The sequence below is a fragment of the Tigriopus californicus genome, chromosome 8 (assembly GCF_007210705.1).
Source record: "Tigriopus californicus strain San Diego chromosome 8, Tcal_SD_v2.1, whole genome shotgun sequence".
NCBI classification, from domain to species: Eukaryota; Metazoa; Arthropoda; class Copepoda; order Harpacticoida; family Harpacticidae; genus Tigriopus; species Tigriopus californicus.
The window spans coordinates 794,621-820,438 of NC_081447.1; the positions used below are offsets into that span (position 1 = coordinate 794,621).

The 25,818-nt window shown below is 42.7% G+C and overlaps 1 protein-coding gene across 4 annotated transcripts; it reads right to left on the reverse strand.

The window, feature by feature from the left end:
* Window positions 1-793: 793 nt before the first annotated feature.
* LOC131885606 (zinc finger protein chinmo-like) lies at window positions 794-18,447 on the reverse strand. 4 transcript variants are annotated; one of them, XM_059233704.1, is made up of 4 exons: window positions 18,307-18,447; window positions 5,168-6,516; window positions 4,812-5,027; window positions 794-4,445 (listed from the first exon to the last, which is right to left on the reverse strand). In XM_059233704.1, exons 1-4 carry the CDS (start codon window positions 18,408-18,410, stop codon window positions 4,054-4,056), a joined length of 2,061 nt encoding a protein of 686 aa, XP_059089687.1. In that variant the 5' UTR covers window positions 18,411-18,447; the 3' UTR covers window positions 794-4,053. The 4 variants fall into 4 exon arrangements, with proteins under 4 accessions (XP_059089687.1, XP_059089689.1, XP_059089690.1 ...); XM_059233706.1 differs by lacking the exon at window positions 18,307-18,447 and adding an exon at window positions 8,381-9,047; XM_059233707.1 differs by lacking the exon at window positions 18,307-18,447 and adding an exon at window positions 8,240-8,307.
* Window positions 18,448-25,818: the final 7,371 nt, after the last annotated feature.

A 25,818-nucleotide genomic window follows, 5' to 3' on the forward strand; every position in this document is an offset into this window, starting at 1 on the left:
AAATTGGTGTCATGGTCCCTTCTTTACTTCCCTGTCAACTTGACGTAGAATACATTGGCTGTTTGGGGCAATAGTTTAATTTTCAAAAAAATGCGATTAGCACATATTTTTAAATAATCAACAAAATACATGCTTTCTAATTTCCCCTCTTCATTCCCCCAACAAACGATGCTCCTAATCATCAAATAAGACGTATGAGGAGTCCTAACATTAAACAATGCATTATTTTCTCAAGGCATAAGACTTCTTTCAAAATGCCTTGGGTTCAAATCGTGCTGTTGAAGTGACACATTTTGTTTCAAACTTTTATCAGTATTTGGTACTTGGTGATTACTGTTTCATTCAAAGAGACGAATTTTATTGATTGCTCTTTTTGTTGAAGTGAGGCTTTACACCTTTGACTTTCCTTTTTAAAAACCGGACGGTGTTGATCGTTTTGATTATTCTGTGTGATGAAGACTGTTTTCAGGTTCATTTTCTGCTTAAGGAAATACATGCATATATCGGGCAGATGAAGAGGGTTTTCAACCTATAACATATCAAGCAATATTAATAGTGGACACTAGTGATTGGCGAGTTCTTTGATTTTTCTGACTTTTGAATCAATATTAAAAAGCAACGACATTCAGAAAAACTTCCTTTATTTCCAGGGCTCGACTAAAGCCCTACTTATTTCTCGCCTTGGTCACAGCGGTTTTGAAGAAGACATGAGATAGAAGTTTCGCTTGTTTGCAAAAGAAATGCTGATGAATCCACACTATAAGGTTTGTTCAGTAGTTCATTCACATCAGAATTGATTTGTGATTTTTTTTATTCATAAGACTATGCAAATGAGTCATATATTTGAACAGTACTGCATATGTGTTCTTAGTATATCCAGTCAATAATTATAATAATGATAACAATAGTCATCGTTGTATGTGATAATAGCAAAATTGAAACGTGAGTGTTTTTGTTGTCGGGGTTTTTAGAGTTTGTCTCTGGAGGCAGATTTACCGGGATGGATTGGAGAGGAGGAGATGTAGTAGTAGTTGTTGTTGTTGTTGTTGTTGTTGTGGTAGTTGTTCTTTGTATTATCATAATAATTATTGTTGATGTAGTTATTGGTATATAGTAAGAGGTGCTGATAATATTGTTACGACTATGGAGAGGCTATTGAATAACTGTTGCGGTTCATCTCTTTGAAATGGATGTGGGTGTGGTTCAGTCTTGTAATCAACGGGAATTTCAAGGGCTCCTTTTGGAGGCTGTTACTTTTGGAAAACGAAACTGGTGGCATTTTGACTGATATATTGGTTGGATCAAGCAATAGTTGAAGAAAGAGTGTAATTTCGAGGAGGAAAATTTTCGGAGTAAAGCGACAACATTGCCCCCCTTAATCCAGATTAGAAAATAGTTAAAGCAACATTCATACATTTGGTGTCACTAGTACACGATAAAGAGATAAAGAAAGTGGCGATGATAAGTCCCAAGCAGAGTCATAGAATTAATCATCTACACTCAAAAAGAGGATTTAGAATAAGAAGGAAAAGCCAATTTTCTTTCAGAGGCCAATAAAATCTGATCTAGGATCAGCACAACGGGATATCTGTCTCATCAGCACCAGTAATATTATTACCTTAATGAGTTTGTCCACGTGTTGTGTTTGGAAATACATTCATTATTTTCACATTTCAACAAATAGCTGGGAGGAGGTTTCACCGGTTTAAAGGGTTTCACCATAAACGAGTGAGAAAATCAGAGAGTTCGAAAAGACCGGATTTGATCCATCAATTATAGAGCAATATTTCAAGTCAATATAAACAGCGACATTTAAAACGTTTCTTTTTTGTTGTTGTTGTTGTTGTTGTTCATAATAGTAGTAGAAGTAGCAGTAGTATGTAAGAGGGATTTGTGTGGAGGCAGACTATATGTACACTCGCCATAGGCCTTCTTCACTGTGAAATAGAGAACACCAATTCATCATGCAAATGATAAAATGGAAGTACGTTATTTTCTTTGTAGGGGACGTTGTGTTCCTTTTGAAAGGTATAACACCAACTCACACTTAAAAGCTCCTCTTTAGAAAGTCAATCCAAAGGTATGTACAACATGAACTATAGAAAAAACCTAGTAAAATGGGTCTGAGGAGGAATCTGATACGTTTTAAAGCCATGTGTGCCCTCTTTCAGAGGCCGCACACGATAAGGCATTCATACGTTGGCTCAACAATGTTTTACAAGCAAGGGCTTTCTCTGGGTTGCACATGGTAGCGGTAGTATTTTCTTTATCAATAGCTTGAGTTCAGGGGGTGTTTCGACAGGTTCAGAGACCGGTAGTTAGTTGTTCACTGTGGTAACTATTGTGGTTATGAATGACTATTGCACATTTCATTTGCGGGTGGTTCTGGGTTTGGAGAGACATGCTTGTGATAAAGGGCAGTTTTCTATGGTAGTTTAGATGGTAGGCAGTATAGCTTGGGGCAGGAGGGGCAGGAGGGGCAGGGGGCGATCGTGAGAGAAGGCAATAGGATTAAAGTTTTGCTCTTAGTTCTCGTTCTTCTGAAACCTGAGCAAATTTTGAATTAGTCTTCGTGTCCTCAAATCAAGGCAACTTTTAGAGAAGCCAGGTGTCTCTGTCTGTATCAGTCTTTGAAAACGTGGCCAATAATTGAATTGGAATCTTCAGGCCCAGTCTGGAAGCGTGGTCCTTTGGCCAAGAAGAAAGCGCTCAAAATTTTGGGAGAACTAAATCAACGGTGACCAATCGATGATGGCGGGAGAAATTGGAGGTCAATAGTTGCTGTTTTGTCCACAAATACCAGCCCATACTATATTAGTGTGAGGTAATATCTTGAGGTGATGGATTTATGAATTGTGAGATACGGACCGGTATGTGCTATGGGCTTCAGAGGTAGAAGATCAGTTTTACTTGAGTGCTCGTATGTCTTCGATTTCATCGGGATTGGTCACCCTTACTTAGTTCAAGAGATTTTAAACAAGTTGAAGCACATTGCTGCACGGGTGAGGTACGGGTGAAGAGTAATAAGTTACCAAACATAACTATTGAATGATGTGGTCGACGCGGGTAAAGAATGAGGTAGAAATACCAAGAATTGAGACCCGACGGAAACGAAGAAAGCGGGATAGTGTGTAAAGGCGGGGCGAGGGGCTATTATAGTTTCAGATGAGAAGAAACAAGGTGGGGTAAGTATTGTTTTGTAGGGCCAGTCAAGTAATAACTACTTGTAAGTTGTTTACTCGTAAAATATTCAGTTTTTACTGTGACTTTCAAAAGTCCCAGTTTACCCGAGAAAGGAGGTGATGTGGCCATGTTTTGAAACCAGCCACTAGCCATGGACATCAAGGGGTGAGCCTTGATCTATTGACCTTGTGGTTCTTGAATATTGAAGATGGGACCATGTCTTTGTTTTTAACAACGACAGTCCGGAGGTAGAACATCAAACGATGGAGCCGCACTTTGCTTCAAACACGGCGATAGTGTTTTGATTTCAGTCGAGGACATCAAAAGAGGGAGTTGGCCATAGGGAATGGGGAGGAAATTCTGTTGGGAGCCCTCGAGAACGAATCAGGGGCCTTGAAATTGATGCGGTAGTAGTAATATAAAGCTCAGTCTTATAGTTACTGTTGGAGGTGAGATGAGCGCAACGACGACAGACGCTGGTGTGTATGTTGATGTGTGTCTCTTCCAGGGAGAGAAAAAGGCGTGGCGAGGGGAGTCAAGGAACACTGTTCGGTTGTCTTGCTTTTTTTTCGTGAGATTCGATAGGAAACCAAGGATGCTGACGCGTAATACTGCCTCATGATCAAACGGTTCTCAGGTAGGATGGGGTTGACCGGTGGGCGTGGCGAGACTATTGGGGGGTATGTTTCGGTGATTCATGTGGTTTAGTTGCTGCTGCTCCTCTTGCTCATCGATGACAAGGGGACCTTCATCATGATCAAACTGGGTGGCATTCACCTCCATTGCACCCTCAAATCCCTCTACCTCATACGGGGAAGAGTTTCGAGAGTTTCGAGAGGCTAGAGGCTCCTTGTCATCGCGAATTGGCTGTCAGGGGTGTGGCGATTTACCCATCCCTGATGTGTCCATGGATCCTGGACCACTTCCAACCCCCGAGGACGTTGGAATGGGAGAGCCAGAGCGAAGAGGAGATGGTGGCATTGCATGATGTGGCAAGGCCCCACCCCCATTGTTGCCAGCCCCTACGCCTGAAGTAATGGGATCAGGCATGACACGAGTCGATCCAAATTTAGTTGGGATGCGGCCCGCTAAATGTCTGTGTTCCCTTTGCACATGACGCCTAACTGTGTTGTTTCTCGTGAAAGTACGCGGACAGTAGGGACAAGACACCCTGATTCCTTGATGGCGTTGTCGAATGTGGGCCCTCAAGTTGGTCTCGTAACCATAGGTTCTCTCACAAAAAGGACATTTAAGCTTTGTACCTGAAAAGGGAGAATTTCGAACTTTGAAGTCAAGAGTTGTTATTTTCACAATTGTGAAAGGAGGCGGAATGAGTTCATTTTTGAGTGATTTGAGTAGATTAATCTAGCCCATCCAAATCTTAATGTTACCACTCAACTGCAAGTCACTTTAGTACAAAATAAAACGAAATAATTGGCAAATTGTTTTGATTTCTTCAAAACATTCCACTTTCTTCGTTAAACAATAAAGAGCTTTGACAAGTGTTGCTATTGTACCCTCTCTCCCTATGGCCACGTACATGATTTTAAACAAGTGTTTAGACGAAAAGCGACATATTTTTCCTCAGGCAATTAGGTAGCTCACTTTAAACTCTAACATTGTCATACCTGAGCCAGAAATTGGATCGCCATTATCTGGATCTCTCACGGGCATTGCAAAGCGCATATAATCGCTAGCAGTCAGCCCTGGAACCAGTGCCGACAGCCCGCCTTGATGAACCCGGCGTGGCATTAGATGTTCTTGTGCTTGTGCCAATCGACGAAACTGTTCCAAACTAGTAGCGGCTGCTTGAGTCCTCGCATCGTCTTCCATCATTCTCATATCTGATAGGGAAATTGGTATATCTCGTATTTGTGAAATTTTGGCGACATTGTTTGCAAGTGTGTAGTAATCATTAGCGTCTTAATCAAGTTCAGCAATGCTCGAAAAAGGGGATAGGTTCTCCCCAGAATTTCTTTCTTACCATTAGTTCGTCCTTGAGGACTAGAAGTGGCCATCCTGGATAAGTCATCACGAACATTACGAAACTCTGGTGGAAATTTGGGTCTGTGGTCGTCTGAAGGCGTGGCCCTGTCTCCTGCATCAGCCTCGTTGTTCATTCCTGGAGCGCCTGGATCAGATGATCTGCGCAGGCGGTTTTGTTCCTCAGTCTTAAAAGCCGACCTCAACAGGCCAGAAGGTCCCGCACCAGACGCAGGGTCCGTCGTTGAGTCTGAGGGAAATCCCGTCTTTTGAAGCGGGGAGCTCATAGTGGGCGTTTGACGCTCATACTCTGGGGAGTGGGTATCAGTCTTGTTTGAGGGGGGGCGATCCGAGTCATGACCTCGAGATATCGATCGGCCTTCATAGATTTCCGGGGCTGAAACCACTGATATTGGGGTGGTGTCACGCTCTTCTTTGCTTGGAAGATCCACGGAAGAGGACGGCAGTAGCCCGCTTGGACCATGGGGAGGAGAGTTGAACTTTTCCAAAGGATAACGCCCTGGAGGTGGAGGTGGCCCGGGGGATTTTGATCTGTTATGTGGTAGAGGGCTAAATCGGGCTGGTTGGTCACGGTGGTCGTCTCGAGAGGTTCGTGAATATGAGCTTGTGCTTCGAATTGACCCTGAATACATTGGAAAGGGCTCCCGAGTGATAGGAGGTGGAGCATAGTAAGATTGGGCCATGCCCTCTCCCGTACTGCTGTGCATGCTCGGAGGAGGGGAGCCATGGTGCCTTTCTCTCATTTGTGAATGATCATCCAAGTCTTTCTTCTTGTGACGCTGGTGATGTGGTGAGTCGCCAACAAACGGTTGTTGCGGATGAGGCGACCACGACCGTCCATTATTTCCTGGTCCATGGGCATTTTGATTATTGAGCTCAATGCCTCGGGGACCCTCCGAGAGCCCTTTCACCTGAAGGGCCTCAGCCGTCCGAAGTACACTGTTGATTCGGTCTTGATGGAGATAAGCTTCTCCTCTGTACATGAAGTGCAAGAGAATCTGCAAATCATCAGCTCGGGTGCCATCCAGGATAACGAAGAACTGATTCGTACTTGGGGCGTTGATGGGCGTTTGACTGAAGAGACTCTCGAAGTGCGTGCTACACGCGGCCAAGACGAGCCGATGTGCCTTGAAGGTTTGACCTTCACAAAACAAGGTTACATCGGAAAGTGTCTCGGATTCCAAGAGACTGTGAAAAGCTGATAAGATATTGGACTCATACCGGCTCCATTTGAGCTTATATTTTTCGCTCCCCATCCTCTTAAAGTTTCTGTTTGCCGTGTTGTGATTGTTTTCCCTTCCCTCAACGACGGAGAATGTGGTGGCCTCCCTGCAATAAAGAACGGGTAAAACATGTTATTCTTAATTCTCATTCGTTTCTTAAAAACTGAACCTAATCAATGTCCCTCGCCTCCTTTGAAATCAAATTCAATTCTAGTGATTCTACCTTTCACATCGTCGAGATCAGGTTTTGAGGCTTCACCACCAACTGAACAGTCACTGCATTCTCACAGAGGCCAGCAAATGCTGCTATGTTTTTTTGCTTCAAAACATTTATGCATCCACTACCAGGACGTACATTCACAGGCAAACGCCAGGCAAGGTAGATAAATAGAGCCAGCAAAAAAGGGAGATACAGAGAATGAGTGCGCTCGGCCCTGGAGTGAATTTTTGTCCCCTACTCCCTCGCTGCTTCGACATCAGTGGCATTTAAGCAGGCAAAGTCACGAAAATCCTTGCAGAACTAGATCCTGCGGATCCTACCCCGAAACACACGCCTAGTTCTGTCCGTACGCCTATGCACTGTTCCTTCTCCATCCTCCTCCTTCAAAGCGAAGAACGCAGCGGTCATATGCGCTCTCGGTGGAAAGAAGAGAGGAGGCAAATGATTGGAGGGAACAGAGAGGGTTGAGCTTGCTATTGCTGGAACCGGCGGAAAGCACAGCTAGCATTGGATCCCTGTCCCACACTTGAATGGAACATCAGGGTTTACGCTTAACTTTAAAGCGGAAGTAAGGCTGCTCTTCAAAGGCCTAGGGAAAGGAAGCTTTATAATATCCAAGCATGATACATGTGCATATTTCCAAGTGTCCACGAATGCGTTTCTCTTGGTGCTATGCCCATTTTCCAAGGTGTTAATCTAAGCTCGAAAATTCATCAACTTTTTGCACCACCTTCTTTACAGCTAGACTACAAGAATTGGAATCCAGAAAGGCGTCCTTCTTCACTCTAGAAGTCCTCCTCCTCCTCCTCCTTTGCCTGTTTTTACGACTTGGCCGAGAGGTTCAACGCACTGCATCCTGCACAAAGAGTGGGCTACAGGGCAGGAGCACTTCTCAATACGCCTGCACTACCAAATGCTTCTCCATGCTTCCCAATCTCTGCTCAGCTCAGTCATTCCAAGCAAAAAGCCAACAAGAGGCAAGAGAGCACATTCCCATCCAGGAGGGGAGGGGGCTCTCAAACTCCCCCAAACCCCCCCCCCTATCCAGCTTTGACTGGTTCCCCTGACATCCAGCATTGTTAAGAGCCCTCTGCATGGTCCTCGGGCACAAGCGCAATTGCGCATGAGAAGGGCAGCGAGGATACGCTTATGCCCGCCCATCTACACAGTATCATTGTACAAGCAGGCTGATTGGGCAGGACGTCCTGGACTCACAATGTTGCCTAAGCATTGAGCGAATCCGAAAATTTATGGCAATTTTAGCACCCAATGTGAACCCAACCGAGCTTTTTCTGATCCTAACCCGTTTTCACATGAACACTGCGATGTTCAATTTTGGTCCCACATTGTGTTTTAACTTATATTCTTTGTTTGTTTCGAGTGCACTAACACTGCAGTGAGAAAGGCAATAGCACTTGCAAGATGGCAGCTGAGTGCAGGGCCGTTGCAGAAGAGCACTTACGCACTTGCAGCCACTGCACTAATCCAACCCTATTTTTAAGCCCTTTCCCCCACATTTGGATGCAAATTTATGGGGTGGGGAGACTCTCTACACACTCCTGTGAAGAACTTTGGACTTAGAATGGCGAAAATCACTCTATTCACTTACTTTGAAGGCACTCATTACGGCCTGCCTTTTGAGAGGAGGTTTGCAGTTTGAGGGCTGCAAAAGCTACCGGAAACGGGAGAAACGAAAACTCAATCCTAAAATTCCTACTCCTACTCTTCACAAATCCATTTTTTTACTTACATGAACAGGAATTCGTCAGAAGATTGAAACACTAAATAAACACGATTTATGTAGAATGTATGATCAATTTGTTGAATGGATGCACTATTTTAGTTGGATTACACAAACATAGAGGGCGTTATGGCTTGAAGTGGCCAATTTTGCCGATTTGACACTGAATTATTTACTGTTGACCCGTAGTAATAGAGGTAGAGATTGATTGGAATCGTATCATTTGTCAGAACACACAGTTTGAGGTAGTTGGTTCACTGAACTAGAAATTGTCACATATTCTTGAAAATAATTTCCCACATACACATATTTGCAAAGGAATTTAGGACTGACATTCCAGAACACTTTCAATTGGATATGTCACCTACAATAGCCTTGGATGTCATTGTCACACTGTGAGGCACTTTATTCTCATTGGAAAACGTTCCATTGAAACGTCCTTGAACTTGCACTAGAAAGCCGTTAAGGTCGAGATGTGCACTCAAAGGCCAACGAAAGAAATACCAGAAAGGAGTGGCACTCAAGGCACATGACCTCCTCTTCATGATCCTGCCAATCCCTAAGTCACCCAAAGCTCAGCCACCATTCATGGATAGTGGGTGTTCACTGACAACTCGATGACCGTCTAATGTGAAGAAGCCGAACGAATGAGGGCCCTTTTCTGACTGCATGTGATGCAACTGCGGTGCTGTGGACAACTGAGGATTGGACGATTTCACTGTATTTTATCATCATCGCTTTGCTGCACATTGGCAGGACGAGGAGGACTGCATTCGCCCTGCATTCTCGTTGTGCCGACCTAGCACAGGAGTGCACAAGAACAAACTACCACCACTGCGGCGACTTCTACTACGCGGACAACTTCTCGCCGTAGAGTTCCTGCCACTAGTACGAAGTTACTTCAACAGTACTGCTCCTGCGGTTGTTGCGATGGAGGTGGTGCGAGACTACCCAGAGTAGTGATGATTACTACGGCGACCACTACCACTACGACTTCTACTACTACTACTACTACTACGACTTCTACTACTACTACTACTACTACTACTACTCCGACGAAAACTACAAATATCATCGTCTTGTAATTCCACCAATGCGCCGCCGTCCATGTCTTTCCCGTTCAGCAGAATGTACTGTATATGGAAGAGTCTTGAGGTAGTCGGTCGGATCGGATGTGAGAGTGCAAGCATGCACCTCTTCAATTTTGCCCGTGCCTCTCGGGGTATTTTCTTCCCTCTCCGCCTTCCGCATTTCGTCGTTGTATCAGCAGCAAGTGCACCTTAACCGCCACCAAGGCTCGATCCAAGCTACACGTTTTCTACATCATATCACCCACATAGCTACGTGGACCGTGGGGCACACTCATCACGGTGGGGAGGGGACGAAAAGAAGCCACTAAGCAAGGGCACCAGAGCCCACATGCAGTTGTGCACAACCAAGGCCTATTACTGCATTTCTCTTTCTCGTCTTTCTCGTCTCTCTCTCTCTCTCTCTCTCTCTTTCTCTCTTTCTCTCTATCTCGCCCTCCCTCTCTCATCCTCCGTGAAGCCGAGTACAGGACTGACTGAAGAAACCCAATGAAATCAGTCATGTTCAAGGTTAGCTCAATCTACTGGGGTCTCATAGTCTTACATTTGGTGACGTCTGATAACATTACATTTGCTATAGGAAAGAGATTTGCGATTGTTTAGAACTCATTGGAAGTCATTTAAAACAACTGGAAGCCAGCCAGCTTATCTGCACTACGTATATTTGCTTGTAAACGTAAGGGTTCCTTGCTCACCTGTTTGAGCATTGCTTGATCTTTGAGGCCAACTCAAAGTACATAATCAAGTACGACTGCGTGCCATGTACTATGTTTCAACATGGGACCCAAGCGTCATTCATGAATCGCCTGAAACAATCCGCAAACGTTGATGCTAGCTAGCATCACGGACCGAGTCTAAAGAGATGTTTTTCCATTCAACACCACGTCGTTGAAAAAGAACGATTGGAAATGGACTTTGATGGGAATAATGGTACCGTTCAACAGGCATTTCAAGCATACATTGCTCCATCGAACTTCACATAAACGTACTTTAACAGGCCGAGGTAATGGAGCTCGTGGTATTGCGCTCACGAGTGGAGTACACTTTTGCAAGTAATGCGTTTGTTACTCAAGCATGGCAATGTGTAGTACCACTACTGCCTCTACTACTACTACTACTACTCCTACCATTGCAACTACTACTGGTGCTAGTAGTAGTAGGAGGATGAGGAGTAGTAATAGTAGTATCGCGCTTGGAGCTGAAGTTTGTACTAGTTCTCTGAGAGGGCAATGATAGTAAGCCAAGTCACGGATTGAACATTCCCTGTATGGGCTGCCTCGAACATACACATGTGCAGCAAGACAAATGCCGTGCCACTGGAACGGGGAATCATAAGTTGCCATTTCTCATGTGGGTGGGTGAATGATGTGCGGACGGATGCAAGGTACTTGAACGTCGTGCACCACCTTGCAGCACCTGAACATCGTACGTATGACAAGGGAGCAATCATCGTCATTAGCAAAGTCAACTGCTGGGTACGAAAAGGCAGCCTGACTTCAGAAGACTGATCTAAGTAGGAGTTGTTGCAATAGTAGTAGATGTATGTAGTGTGGGATTGCCGTTATCGCAAACGAGGGTAGAATTGTGGAGTGTTCAACTTGCATTCAACGGTAGGAGTCACCTTGAACGATTGGGATGCAAGCTCCATTCTCATCTGACATGTCTCTGTCGATGTCTCTCCTCTCTCACGCCTCATGCACCATGGAAAACGTTGAATGGTGCGGTTATTCAAGCACATACATTTCTTTCCTTCTATGTCTTGTCGTCATAGGGTAAGGAGCCAAAACGACATTCTAGTCACTATCAAAGTCTTTCTCTTCAAGGCCTTCTTGAGCACTCTCCCTCTCCTTTTTTTGGCCTTAGAAGCTGTTTTGTACTGTACGCTCAAAAGGAGCTGCATTCTCCGCCACTGTTGTATTTGGGACAAGGCGAAGGCCAACGGCTTCCTAATATCACTCTAAACAACAGGGTGTGTGAATTTGACCACTCAGTACTCTTTTCCTAGCCCATGATAAACTCCGCCAGTTTCCCTTTAAGGGCATCAGAATGTTCGAGGATAGCTGTACAAGTTACGAAAGTTCTAGCTTCGGACCCGACCAGTGTCGCCACCCTGTGGCCTCAAACCACCCACCGGAAGTGGATTGCTGCATTCATTAGGCGAACATATATTCATCCTACCGACCTTGTTCGAGAATGCCAAGTTGCAAGGCCGCGTTTCCGGCTCTATTCAGCCATTAATGCCTAGCTAAGCAAGGCTCTCTCTCTCTCTCTCTCTCTCATCAAGGAACACAATGTGAGGAGAAAAGGAAAAGTGACGTACAGCCGTTAGAAGCTCACACTACGCACATACAGGCCAAGTTCTCAAGGGCACCTTGTGTCGTGCCTGCGGGCTCGTGGCCTTCTAATACTGATAATGTTGTGCATGTGCAACTAGGAAGCATGCCTTGCCTTGTCTATTCCCTTTCCTTGCCCAAGGTTATCGGAGGAAGAGGTTCCACAATTGAACGAACATCTTGGTCAATCAAGCCGTCGCTTCCCTCTCTAGTCTTTGCTGCATGCAAGTTTCTATCAAATGGAGAGATAGATCTTGGTCACTCTTTCGAGGCTACTCGGTTGTTTCGTATGTTTAGGGGATGGACGCGTAGAGCAGGTTTTTGACTTGAAATCATAGCAAGTGCCGAGCAACCCTGCCCCTCCAATGCCATTCCTGAGGCATTTTGTACGTCCGCTAATCGGTGAGTCATAGAGGAGTGTCTTACAACTTTCCCAGTTCCCCCTCTTTCGCTTGAAAATCAGCTCTCGGACAATTCGTTTAAAAGTGCAAAAATGTTCAAGGAATGAGTGAAGCAACGGCGTGCGAATGTTCATTTGAGCACTCAGCTGTTGCTCAAGAGCATTAATACAACGAGAGAGCCTGAAATTTACTCTGCTAACGACCTCCCAGCTATTGCGTCGACTTTGCAACCAATGCCCAATGAAGGAAAGTTTCAAGTTTTTACATAATGGGCTTGAAAGATTGGCCACCACTGGTGACTGCAATCAATTTTTTTTTTTTGCAAAAATGGTCACTTCGTTTGCAAGTTGAATTTTAGAATGGGTCAATTGTTTATAGCGGCACACTCTAATTCAGACTTGTTTGTGAAGAAAGATGATAAAATTCAACTTTTATGCAACTTTGTCACGAATCGAGCTATCCTGTAGAGCAGATGAGTCAATTGAGTTCATTGCACGTTACATTTTTTGGTAATTAAAATGACACCCACAAAGCACTTTACAAACAATGCCACATTGCGTTCTTTGGTGTATATCAATTTGACAAGAATTATCTAAATAATGGGACAATTAGTCTAAAAATAGCAGATTCAATCATAATGATACGCTCGATAAAGTGATTCAAAATTGCTTTAAATAACGGTAATGGAAATCCCTGAACTACCTTGTGCTACATTTTCTATTATTCTGAATACGCAAATTTTGGAATCAAATTTTATTCACAGAGAGTCAACGAACAGTCTAAATGGTTGTCAAGAAATGATGTGATAAATGAATGATCTTGGTTGTCTGTGCGACTCTACCAGCATGGATGACAGGTTTGGATAATACAGATGGTTGCAAAGCTGACGTTGATTACTTTGAAACCTATCGCACTCACAAGTAGTTCTTTTCAATTCTGCATTCCCACCTTGTTATAAACATGTTCTTGATCGACTCACAGGATGCACATCATATGCTTCAAATACCCGCTCAAAGTTCTAGTTTTTGCATGAATAAGACATTCCCATGATTACGATTACGATATGAATGAAGTGCTGGCCTTATCAGAAAGAGCTAACGGGGTCGGTTTAATCTAGGCCAATGCAGAATGACCTTTGTCGTCTCTTCATATGAAAATTTCGGCATCGAAGAGAAAGGCATCATCGCTGGATGCCAATGGGATTTCCACCCTTCAGAACGACTCACGCACTCAAGAAGACGTTACTTCTGGAGCAAATGAGCTTCAATGGCAGCCCAAGCAGGCAAAGTTATGCATTTTCCGACCGAGGAGAAGCTTTTTCTCGTGGTTGCAGATTTCTCAAGCCTTGAGCTAGAGCAGAGATTCGACATTTCCAGACGTCTGACTGGGATGCAAAACTTTTGCAGTTTTCTCCACTTTTATGGACCTCTGAGGTATCAGGACTTAATTTGCCTTTGATACCGGCCCTACTGGGCCATTTATTAAAATGAGCCAATTTGGTACTTCAAAATTGAAGTACGAGACGCAGGACCTTTCCAACATAGTGGCACTTGATCCTTCTTTTCGCTAAACACTCATTTTAACCGTTCTCTTTTACAGATGTCTATTAATCCTCCTTCCTCCACACATCTACGACATTCTGACACGGCATGCATCTCCAGTCAGACTCGCTCGAAGTAATCTCACTACATAGGCCACATTGGCAGAGATTTTGCATTCCGACAGGAAAATTTGCCGTTTTCCGCATTTTGCATTCGGTCAACTGAAGCCAAATCTTACGGATTAGCGCCATGGTGGACATGCAGAAAGTGTCATTGCTCTGCAGCCGAGCTCGTTCGTTTGATGTCAAGTCGTCCATTGTGAGATCTGTGCATCAAGTCGTAATTGGAAGAGGCCAAGACAAGGGAGAACGAGAGGGGCGGGGACACTGGTGGTTTATCGAAGAGCCATGACGGGGCGATCTCCAGACACGACTAAATCGAGTAGGTATCAAATGGCTGGAAATGCATTAACCTTCCCAAAGTGCAACTTTTCCAGAATTGTCAATCAAATTAAGACCCCACTAGTTGAAGTTATGCTGAGGCCGAATTGGATGACTTATCCGCTCTCTCCGTTAATACGGGTTGAAATGGAAGAAATCACCAACCATGAGACAATAGTAATTGTTCGTCTGCGGTACGTCGTGAGTATCATGTAGCGAATCATTCTTGTGGAAGTGGTCGGTCAAATTAAATTTGAAAACCAGATAGGGGGGGGGGCGGGGCTGGGCAGTAGAAAGAAGTGCAGACCAGGGCACTTTGGAAGACCTGAAGTGGTAGGTAAGAGGGAAAAAATCGGTGTGCTGAAAAGTGGTTGGAGAATACTTCTTTCTATTTGCTCGGGCGTAAAAAGTACGAAATAGACGTGGGTAAAATGTGGTTGAAAATACGAATGAGGATCTCGAAATAATTGGAAGCATTTATGTCATAACAAGAGTTGAAAAGTCTGCACGTCCGACAAGTGAGACAGAATTAAGAAAGAGCTTTTTGTGCTCAACTCTTGTCTCGGCAAATAACCTTAACGGAAATAGTACCCACGGATTGTTTTTCCGGTTCATGATCATAGTGACTTGTTTCAGTAAGAATCGTTGAATACATTTGTGCTCTTAATCGTAAAACCCCACGTGCTGCATGGATACGACTTTAGATATGACAAGTTGGGCCTTCTTAATTGTGGGAATGCTTGAGATGTTTAATCTTTCCCCATTGTAAAGCCGTTAGTACGGCACTTTTTTGTGGGCTTCCCAACGGCTACTGGGATTGCAATATCCAGCAATTCAAAATGAAAAGCTATAATTCGTATTAATCCAACAAATTCGAGGAGGCAGGCCTTGTTAGCCCAAAAGATCTAAAACTTGTCCAAGTCTGACTTATAATCTACTAGAAGATCAACTCTTAAGTATTCTGTGCCAATATTCGAGGAAAGTGGTATATTTGGATTGAAGGAGCCCGAGAGTTGTTTTGACATTCCTACAAGTAGATTCTTGAGGACTTGAAGTTGCTCTCTTAGCGCGCGTTAAGTCTCCTCTACGGTCACTACAATTGACCCCAACACCCGGGTTGGGGCAAAGCTCACGAATGCTTTTGAAAACGTGCAGTATCAGATGTCTTTCATACCTTCCCTGCATATTGTTCACTCCTTTCAAGCCCCTAATACTCTCAGCCACCAAAGAGTAGATTTGACTCAGAACCTTTACAAGACCACTGGAACCTTGGCTATTTCTGCCACAAAATAATTTTGTATCATCCGCATATCAAGAGACACTGATATTACTATTGAGCTTTGGAAGTGGTGCAATGAGGACGATGAAAAAGAGAGGACCCGGTACAAAGCCCTGTGGGACACCCGACTTGACATCAAATACTGTATGTCGTGAAGAGATCCCTCGGCCTTAACTAATTGTCGGGTCCCACAATTGAAACTTCTCAACCAATCGAGAACCTAGCTTTTAATCCGTAGCTTTTGGAGCCTGTTAACTAAAAGGCCATGATCTACTTTGTCAAGGGACTTGGCAAATTCAAGATTGACTACATCAGCCAACTCGAGACTCTCTAGTCCCTCAACAACGTGCTCTAGATGGTGAACCAATCGCGAAACCGTGCTAAAATGGGCTCGTAACTTGTGATGATGAGTAGGAATGACTTCATGGACCTCAACAGACTCTACAGGTTTAGACCTCATTTGAGATGAGATAAATCGGCTTAAAATTTCTGGGAAGTGACTTATCTTCCTTAGGGTATTGAGACAACATGAATTAGCTTCAAAGAGGATGTAAACATGTCCTGATACAAGATGTGAAATACCAAATATCTTCAGATGAGGTAAGGAAGGTATCTGACTTTGGACGTTTTCTGAAAATTGGGCGAAACATAACCTTTCGTAATAATAGTAGTGGAGATGACATTCCCTGTTGCGGTTAGAAAAGCCCGTGAAAAAAACAAACCAAAAAAATGTGCCAGAAGAAGCAAGCTAGAACCTGTGAGCTGTTGCTCTTAAACTCTGTGGAGTTGAAAACAGACTACAGAAGTGATCCCTAAGCTTATTAGCCATGACCTTTACATTACTAGTTGGTTTTAACATCGTCCCCATAGAGCCCTACAGGGTGTTTGACTTTCCTTTTAGAGTTTGCATAAAAGCCAAAAGGATTCGAAATGAACCACTTTACTCTTCTTTCTCCACTGATCCTTCTCAATCGAATACTTCATCTTAGCTTGGACCAGATCTTACTTTATTTGGACGCTAGCCTCGACTACTGGATTCAAAGTACCTTGTTTCCTTCATAGGGCAATTTTTATCTTTTTATATGAACTTGGCCAGTGTTACTCTAAAGCACGCCGGCTTTCTAGAATTTGTCGATCCAACCTCCAGAACATTGTGGTCGAACAAATTACTAAGTGTCACTTGGTCTTCCCCAATGACCCTGATCTGATCCAATACGTCCAAGTCCAGAACGCATTTCGCTCTGGTGGCTGCACCAAGATGCTAGGAGAAGTTGCTCAAGGTCGCAAGTCCATTGCAGCTTTTCGAATGATTGACATGTTGATTTCGTGAGGGAAATATCCAGACTAACGTTCCACTCTGCAACGCTAGCCAGAAATCTTAAGTCCCCTACAAAGACAACTCACAAGCAAACTGCCCAATCCAACTCTTTTCATGCAAAAGGAATTGAGGTTGAAAGTGAGGAAGAAGAGGGGGGGAGGGGACAAGGACGGATATTATTGAAATCATTTCAATCTGGAAAATGAAACATTCCATTTTTATACATCTGATGTTATCGACTTTCGAATAGTAGGGTCAAAACTCCGTCTACTATGTAAAAATAAACATGCACGTACCGGTATGTCGTGTCAATTCTTTTGCGGGAGTCGAACCCAAAATCCAACGTATTTCATTGGAAAAGATAACGATGCTTCCCTACGAAAAGGGCTTTTGGTCGATATTGCGTTAACGTTGACTCTGTTGAGAGTAAAGTTGTCTCCTTTAAAAAATGAGATAATGTTTGTCCTAAGCACAAGTTGCACCGAAGGAGCTGGTGTAGCCGAGTGGTTTAAGGGGCAACTTGATGAAGCCAAGACTCCTCACCCCAAGTGTCGTGGGTTCAAACTCCGGAGCTGGAAGCAACCTTTGAGTTCAAAGTGTTCAATTATATTCTTCTGCTGACTGTAATAACTGAAGCCATATGAATGCGGGCAGAATTCTTTAGAAACTTTGTGAATGGTAACTAGGAAGATTACGTTTTGCTCAAGTAGGTTATGAAACGTTTACAAAGCTCCAATTTGTTTTTAGATTTTTTTGAATTTCTGTAACTAGGCTTAAAATCAAAACTGGTGTATTGAAACATCCTTTGGATCAGAGGTCGCTCGGGGAAAGGAGAGAAGAGAAGAGAGAATGGGTTCAAAGACGTAATGCAAGTGGCTTGTTCACTTCTACCTAGCTCTTTTGTAAAAACGATTGTGTTACATTCTCAAAAAGCAAAATGAAAACGAAGCTCCTCTACGTCTTTAAAGCTCAAACGGTCTTCTATTTTTTACGGGTGGGTTGCATAAACATAACGTTAGTCGTAGGATCTCAAACAATAATCGTTGTTTCAGCTTGAACTTTCTTTGGCGTTTAAGACAAAAAGTATGCAACCAATTTCCAGCATCCCCACAGTGATAGATCTATCCGATTTAATAGTCAAAAAGGAGGCATATATATTCAAGCGTTTTGTTATTTGGGCACTTGACTTAGCGTGGCGGCTAAACGCACCAACGTCCTATGCATAATCAAGGCAACCCTGCAGTGTGCGATATTTTTGCAGGATCTCCCTTGGTTTGTGAGCAAAAAAAGAAAGCCGAAAAGGTTAGAGAAACTGCGCAGCATGATTCAGCAGGAAAGTTCTCTTTCGCACTTTCCATCCTAGAGGGAGAGCTTGGCGCAAGCCAATTCAAAGGACACTCCAAAGAGACCATGAAGTAAATGCAAAAAGGGCACCAAGGAAATGCAAAAAAAGAAAGAAAGGAAAGAAGGTGAACGCATCGCAGAAGGAATTGGACCTCTGCATCAGGGACCAGAGTATTACGTCAACAACTTACTTCCAATTGGATGCCCTTGGGTTTCGATTCACGGCGTTGGTCGGATAGACCCGGTCTCCGGGATAGGGTGGCACCCCAGGATCGTGAGGAGCTGGGAAGTTCATGTCGGACTCTCGATCACTGCAAAGGCACAATTGCTACTGGGCTCCTTCAAAGGTTTGGATACGTATTGAAAGGTCCCGAACCAAAGACTATGGCGGCTAATGATCAATTGTCGAGGGACACAAGCCTATCAGAGCGCTCGAACTGAAGTAAACAAGTTGGGTTGGAAATTGGTCGACTGTCAAGTCCCGACTGAAAAAAGAATGGATAAGGTCATACGTTATCGTTGTACAGTATTATAGTACAGTTTTGAATGATGTTCAATCTTTTTGTGAGATATCCGTTTTATTATTTGCGTACACAGTCCAAAGTTCGTTCCATGTTTTTGCCACGTGGTTTGGGAGGACACAACGAAAAGTACTGTATTTGTTCATACCTGTGCTTGGTTTGGAAAAATGACTAACGATTGCTAGTGAGAGATAACCTATTTTTCTTCTTTTCGTTTGACACAATTATCCTACATTTTCCTATTGGCAGTCCTGTGACGAAATAAGAACGATGACGTAAAGCACTAGAAGACCGGCTAAGAAGGAAATTGAACCTGTTCGCAGTAAATTATAGCTACTTTTTGCGGGCCCCTTCCGTTATCAGTGCTACAGTGCTGTAATGATTTTGCCAACAAGTCTGTTATAGCTGGTTGTATCAAATTTCATTTTATCAATTCTAAAACACTTACTCGTAGTAGAAAATGAGATAAGATTGTTGCTTTTCTCCAGAACATGTGTGTGGCCTGATTACAACACAATTTGATTTGCACCGATTTGAACGAATGTTTTTTTTTTTATTGAGCTGCTCTGGTAGCAGCTAGCATGTATCCCAAAATATTTCCCCAAATAAAGATGGTGATACTCGATCAAACATAAAGTTGGCACACGTTTTCTTACCTTCCAAATCTGGCAAGGTGGCCAGTGAGCCCGTTTGATCCTGGTTTTCGTCTGGATTTTGATTGTTCAAAGCCATAAGACACATCACTGGACCATTCTAGAGAATCGCCATACGGCTCATAGCCACACCGAAATCGATGAGATTCCACTAAGACACTCTTCAATTAAAATTCACGCTGGAATAATGTCCCAATTGGACTGTTTTGTCGGAAAGGTGTGTCTAGACTCTGTCTACTTTTGCGAATTTTGACTTCGCAAACTCGAGGAGGAAAAGGCGGCGTGAGCGCCGGCCTCGCTCGTTCGAATTCCAGCTAAGGAGACCAAGACTGAAGAGAGGGCGACGGTGCCCACGAAGGAAAGGGTAAAACAGGCCCAAGTTCGCGGGTGTGCGAATCTCTACATTCAAACACTCTCCATCACCAACGTGGTGCGCTGGACGTACTGTAGTCGAGAAGACGGGTCTATAAAACATTGGGAGATGAACGCAAGATTCGGAAACAACCCCGCCAGATCTTCGTCTCCAGCACTGGTATTTGGTGTACGTAGCATTGTCTAGTGCCTTCGTCTCCCTAGGTCAGTCGGATAGAGTCGACTCGCAGGGCCGACTGGACGGGCGATTGGGCGACTGGTGAAGGCAACAATAGTTTTTGCCAAATACGACTGCGAGCGTCTCAAGCTTGTCTCTAATGTGTTGCCGAGTGAGGTTTGGCAACCCTCGATGAATTTGCGAGGGGGATTTTGCATTCATGATAATCGCTCATTACGTGTTGTACTTCTTTGATAGGCTCTGAGATGGTTCAGCGTATTGCAATTCACGGTTCAAGCACACCCAAGCGGAGACGAAAGTGTTCGCGAACTGATCATGGTTAAATTGGTAACAGTTTGGCTTTTGCACTGCCACAACGTCTTTGTCGAAGCTCATTCTCAATTTTAGTCAATCAAAAGATGCCCCCTTTGAGCCATGTTCGTTGCATACGAAAAGGTCATCATCTTTGATTCCACACATTCGAGCCCGTCATGCAGCCTCAAAAGCCAATGCATGGACCACTGAATTATGTTCTCGTTGTTCCCTTTTTCACGACCTTGGTTCAGTTCCCTAAACTTTATCAAAAGGAAACGACAAGTAACGCACGCTCTTTCTTCAACGTATCCAAATAACTTGATAACGGCTTCTATTATACTGTAACTACTATTACGACCCGCGTTCACTTACTGAATTGTAAACGTTGTATAAAACTCTCAGTGCAAACCTCTTTCAATGAAGGGGACCTTTATTCCTACGAACTGGCGTCGAGCATGCATATGACGACCAAGAGCCTTGCTTCCTTCGTTCCCTCTCCTTCTCTCTCTTTTGCCTTCTTCCTCTCCCGGTTTGCCAAACATGGCAAGCCATACCAAAGAGCGTTCCACTCCCTCCTCCTCCTCCTCCTCCTCGGAATTGTCAGAGGAGGAGAAGGAGCAGGAGGAGCAGGAAAGGGAGTAGTGGTGCCGCTTCTGCCGAAGGGGATTTTGCTTTTTTTTGCAAAAGTGCAACGAACTCTAACGATAGCATAGAAGAGTTGAAAAGATACACCATTAGATTGAATATGAAATGCAGCTTTTCATCCCCTTTTCAAAATGTTGGAGTCAGATGACGTGGAGGGCCAAATGAAATGAGCGAGGAACAGGACTGACGGTTGAAAATAAGAGAGAAAGAGAGAGCTTGGAACCGGGCTTGCACGGAAAATACGCAAGAGAACAGGTGCTCGAAAGAGTATGATAGGAAAGCAAATCCTTGAGACAAATTTGAGAGCTACTTTTACCCTTTGCCTGCTTTCATCAAAGAGTGCACGTCATTAAATTGGAAAACACTTGATCTTTGATTTGAGACACATGCTTTCCATTTCCTTTAGGAACCTTCAATTCATAACTCACATATTTCTGCCCAAAACTCTTGCCCATTGGTTTTATCTTTGATGCATCAATGGTAGTGAAGCTAATCGGCAAGCTAAACGCACTCTGCATGTTGCTATAAATTGTGATTATCTCCTAATTTGTTTCCTGTGGGAGAGACAACTGTTTTCTATTTTCGTGCAAATGACCACCGTTCATAAATTATGGTGCGTCTCAAATAGGTATGGGTGCTTGGTTGCGTTTGGCCTTCACGATGTTATTTCTAATTTGTAAACGACCTTTGTCAACAATACGTTAGGGCTAAAGTCAGCTTGATGTGGCATGCACAAATGTAGACAAATCAATTTAGAGACGATACATCAAGCTGAAAAACTTCTCACACCTACAAAGTCTAACTTAGTGTTGCTTTAAACAAGCCTGGGGTAGAATACAGGGTGCGTCACTAGAAATCGGGCCAAAAATGCTGCAAAATCAGAGCAATCTCAGTGGAAAAAATGTTAAGACGCCATTTCTAATGTAACCGCATTTTGTATAGATTTCAGAAAAAAGGTGCAAATTTTATTTCCTTTTCCAAAAGAGCAAAAATATTATAAAGAATATAGTTTACATTAAGTAATATATTCTTGACCCGTAGTAATTACGTGCAGTGTGCGCTGAAATGATGAAGGTTTTGGGGTGTTTAGTATCAGAAACTATTGCTCAAAGAGCGCTCGTCGTTTTCGTTTGAAAGTTCTAACCCCTTGTTACGTTGATGTGAGGCATAATTTTAAGGTAGCTAAAACAACTTTTTAAAATGTTTAAATTCATAAGTCAATTGCGGTGTGCAACTCGGGCAACAATTCCCATGAGTACGAAAGAAACAATGAGATATTGTTCATAATCGTTGATAATCCCTTTGAAAAGGCGTAGAGCTCTGTAGGTGCTTGTGATTCACAAACTAAATATTCATAAAATTCCATAAAAGATAAGGCCATGCCACGTAAACCTTTGTTGTTTTAAGGTGGATTGAAATTGCTTTGTCATGAAATAAATTTAGATGTGTCTCAGATTCTTTGGTTCTTTCAATTGCATTTTCAATCAAGTTTATCTTGCATAGATCTGACGCATTTCTGCCGAATACGCTAAGCACATGGGAATAAACATTGCCTTGAGAATACATTTATTGTTTAAAGAGCATATGAGATGGGGAGGATAAACACTATTTACCCAAGTCAACATTTTAAAATGCAAAATGACGTGTCTTAGAAGTCCCATTAGTAAAAGCGGTCGTACTTATTTCGGCTTCCCAAATGTCAATGAAGTTTAACTTGACTTTGAAATAACCAGCTCCTTTTTCGACGAACATACTCTAATTTGAAGAATAAATGCTCACTATCTGTGGTTCCTCGAGACTTCATTTCCGGAGAAGGATTTTTAGCGACGACGATCCATTAATGGCTTACTGCTCAACCCGAGTCTCAAAAATGTCTAGATTCACTTGCCTCCCTTTGGCAATTCAAAAGTTCTGAATCATGTTTATTTAGCATCTACAATGGCGACCTATGCTGACTCGGCTTTTCATACATAAATGGGAGTCCCGATCGCAAGGCTTTTGGAGTGACCGATTGAAGAACGAATTCGAAACAAATCTTGCCAATTATTGCACATCATATAGGTGACCTAACCCACTCTTCCTAGAAAAAGTTATCATTACCTGGTAATGATACGAATGGAGTGCTTTAGATTTTAACCAATTACCTCTCTTAAAGTTGAATGCAAACTTGCCAAAGCGAAACTACAGTACATTCAAAGATAAGTACACGCACAATGGCCGTCGGAACGTGAAGGATTTATGCTGGTCTTACATGAAGCTATCTTGCGATAAATGCATTCAGAAAGAGAATGACCAAAGGGGCAAGTCACGCTGACCTGAGAGATTGGCTGTTTCGGTCAAATCGGTGGATTGACAACACAGTGGTTAAAATGGCTTATCCAGTTTTGAAGGAATCCCGGTATCCCAAACGTAACTTGACATTCGTAGCTCACAAGATCATAAGGAATAACTTTGACCTCGTTGCTTTATGCAGTTCTAGCGCTAACAAAAAACTTACATGCCTAAGAACATATGAAAGTTTTAGTTTTCAAGGACCTTTTAGGTGGAAATCGAAAAAATTTAGCTGGTTATACTTTCATTTCTTTTTGATTTAAAATGGCCCCATTATATCAAAACAGAAATGCCCAAATTCGTATAGTAATTATTACCAAATCTAGTTTTCTTTGGTTACCTGTTCTGTGATGGTTTTTTTTACTATCAACTATTCCAAATCATATTTCAAATTCAGAAATTCTCCTTCATATTCATTTTTAAATGTTTTTGTTAATACTACATTGCGTGTTGGGCTTTTTTGAAAATCGTACAAGGAAAACAAAAATAATTGATTTTCTCTTATACTCTTGAAATTCGGTACTAACTGCATTGTCATTTGAATAAGGATATGATGGGGCGATTTGGAGCTTACACCAGGAAAAACAGAATTAATTAATCCCAAGTAACGTTGTAACAGCTTAACAGATTCACTCTGATTTGTATTCAAGTGTAAATTCAAGTTCAGGTGTCGAGTAGAATGAAGTGCTTTTCTAATTTCCATCAAATACATTTGGTAAATATTATGGCTTTCATCATGCTTTTAAGGGACGTAAGTGTTAAATCTGAGCTAGGATGGCATGAAGCATAAATTCCAAATTGTTCCTTATGTTATTGCAATCAAGAACACTGAAGATTTATTTGAGCAATTCCCTCAAGACTTACTAGGTAAGACTTTTTAACCACCGTGTGGATTTATCACAACGTGCAACTCCACAACACACATACCTTCTTCCGGCACTCTTAAAGAACTCAAAGTTGAGAAGTGTCTTTTTTGGCTTGCTCTAGCCAATTCAGTTGGCCATTCGGTTGTCAGTTTTGAATTTGAATAACCTATCAGTACTCCAGTCGGTTTTTACGACCGAAGTAAATCGAGTTTTTTTTCTTATCAAATGTTTTATGTTTTTTTCTAAGCATTGTTTTCCGTGTACTTCAGATTTTGGGCATTCTGTTATCGCTCGAACTCAATCTATTAGTAGAATAGTTTTTTGCCGCAGCTATTCCCTAGTCAATCTTGTTCATTTCATACAGCCTGCAAACATGAACTATGTATCTTAGCCAAGCGGTTTACATTGCGATTGAGCTCAGACAACAGCTACAGTTCAGTGGTCTTCAGGTGGCTAAGGAACAGGTTATTTTTGCTATTCAAACAACCTGCTCTGGTTTATGGAGGATCTGCAACAAACTTGCCTGATTGTTCCACAGATCCCCTTGAACCGAACTGACTGCAAATTGAACGGCCCATAAGATTCGTCACTTTTCGGTCTTGACAACCAACAACTAGTTCTATTGTGAAGAGAGATTTAATGAGTTCTGAGAATTCGCTGACTTGGTCATTGCCATGCACTCACGAAACGAGGATTGATAGCGATCTGGTTTACAATTTATGGACCAGCTTCGTAGATTGGTTTCCGCGAGAGCTCAGGTGCCCGAATGAATTTCTCTAGTTCATAGGTGAAACGTACATGAAAATGTTTATGCAGCAAATCTTACTTAGAATGTTTATCGATGTATTAATTTCAAAAAGTATGCACGAGTTGATGAAATAATTTCCTTTTTTTGGTTGAGTTGAATCGTTTGAGTTGAATGCGTAAAGCTAGTCAACAAGGCCCAGTTCATGCTGCGTAGCAGCCATGTCTAAAACAACAAGGCTTGTATTTAGATTCTAAATGGATATGACATAATACCTAAGCATGGAGTTCACCATTGAAGCAATGCGGTCAGAATATCGCTAAACCCGTGAAAACTAAATTTAAGAACGAGGGTATGAGTTGTGAGAGCAAAATTTTGTTGGCGCATTGTATCCATTTAATGTGCATTTTTTGAAAGGAGAAAAAAGCTCTCTTGAGATTGATCAATCAAGATTGAAGCATTCAATGGTGGTGAATTTCATTGATATAGAGGACAACGTCGATAAGCATTTAAATATGTAGATTTGTTTGAGTTTGCAATCGGAAACTCGTTCATCTTCTTACTTTGCGCAATATTACAAAGTTAGAAATCCCAAATCAGGGTCATTTGAACAGTTTGTCAACACCAGCCTTGTTTATTTAGCGTGCTGAAAAATGATGTTGAAGATTACGTACAGCTAGACACGTGGTCACCGGGCGCCATTACGAGATTGGCGTATTTGCTACACTCACGTACCTACTACTTACCCCCACTACCTGCTATGCCAAAATGTATCATAGGTTTCTCAAGTCTTCGTTTCAAAGGACTATAAATAACAACTTTCGGTTGATCCAATCGATTCCTTACACATGTGTTGTATCACGGTCATGACTTTCCAAAATTTCTTCCTTATACTTCTGGAGGCTTGAGATCGTACGCTCCGCACGTTTCTGCTCCGAAGTCTAGCAACACAAAAAGAATTGCTCCTTTTTTCTATTCCAGGTTTCAGTCCCTATTTTGACGCGAATTGAAACATTTTCCCTGTTTACCCTCATATTTCATCGATAGGTCTAAAGCATCTAATTGTGATTGAGGCCTATTCACTAACACTGCGTTCGT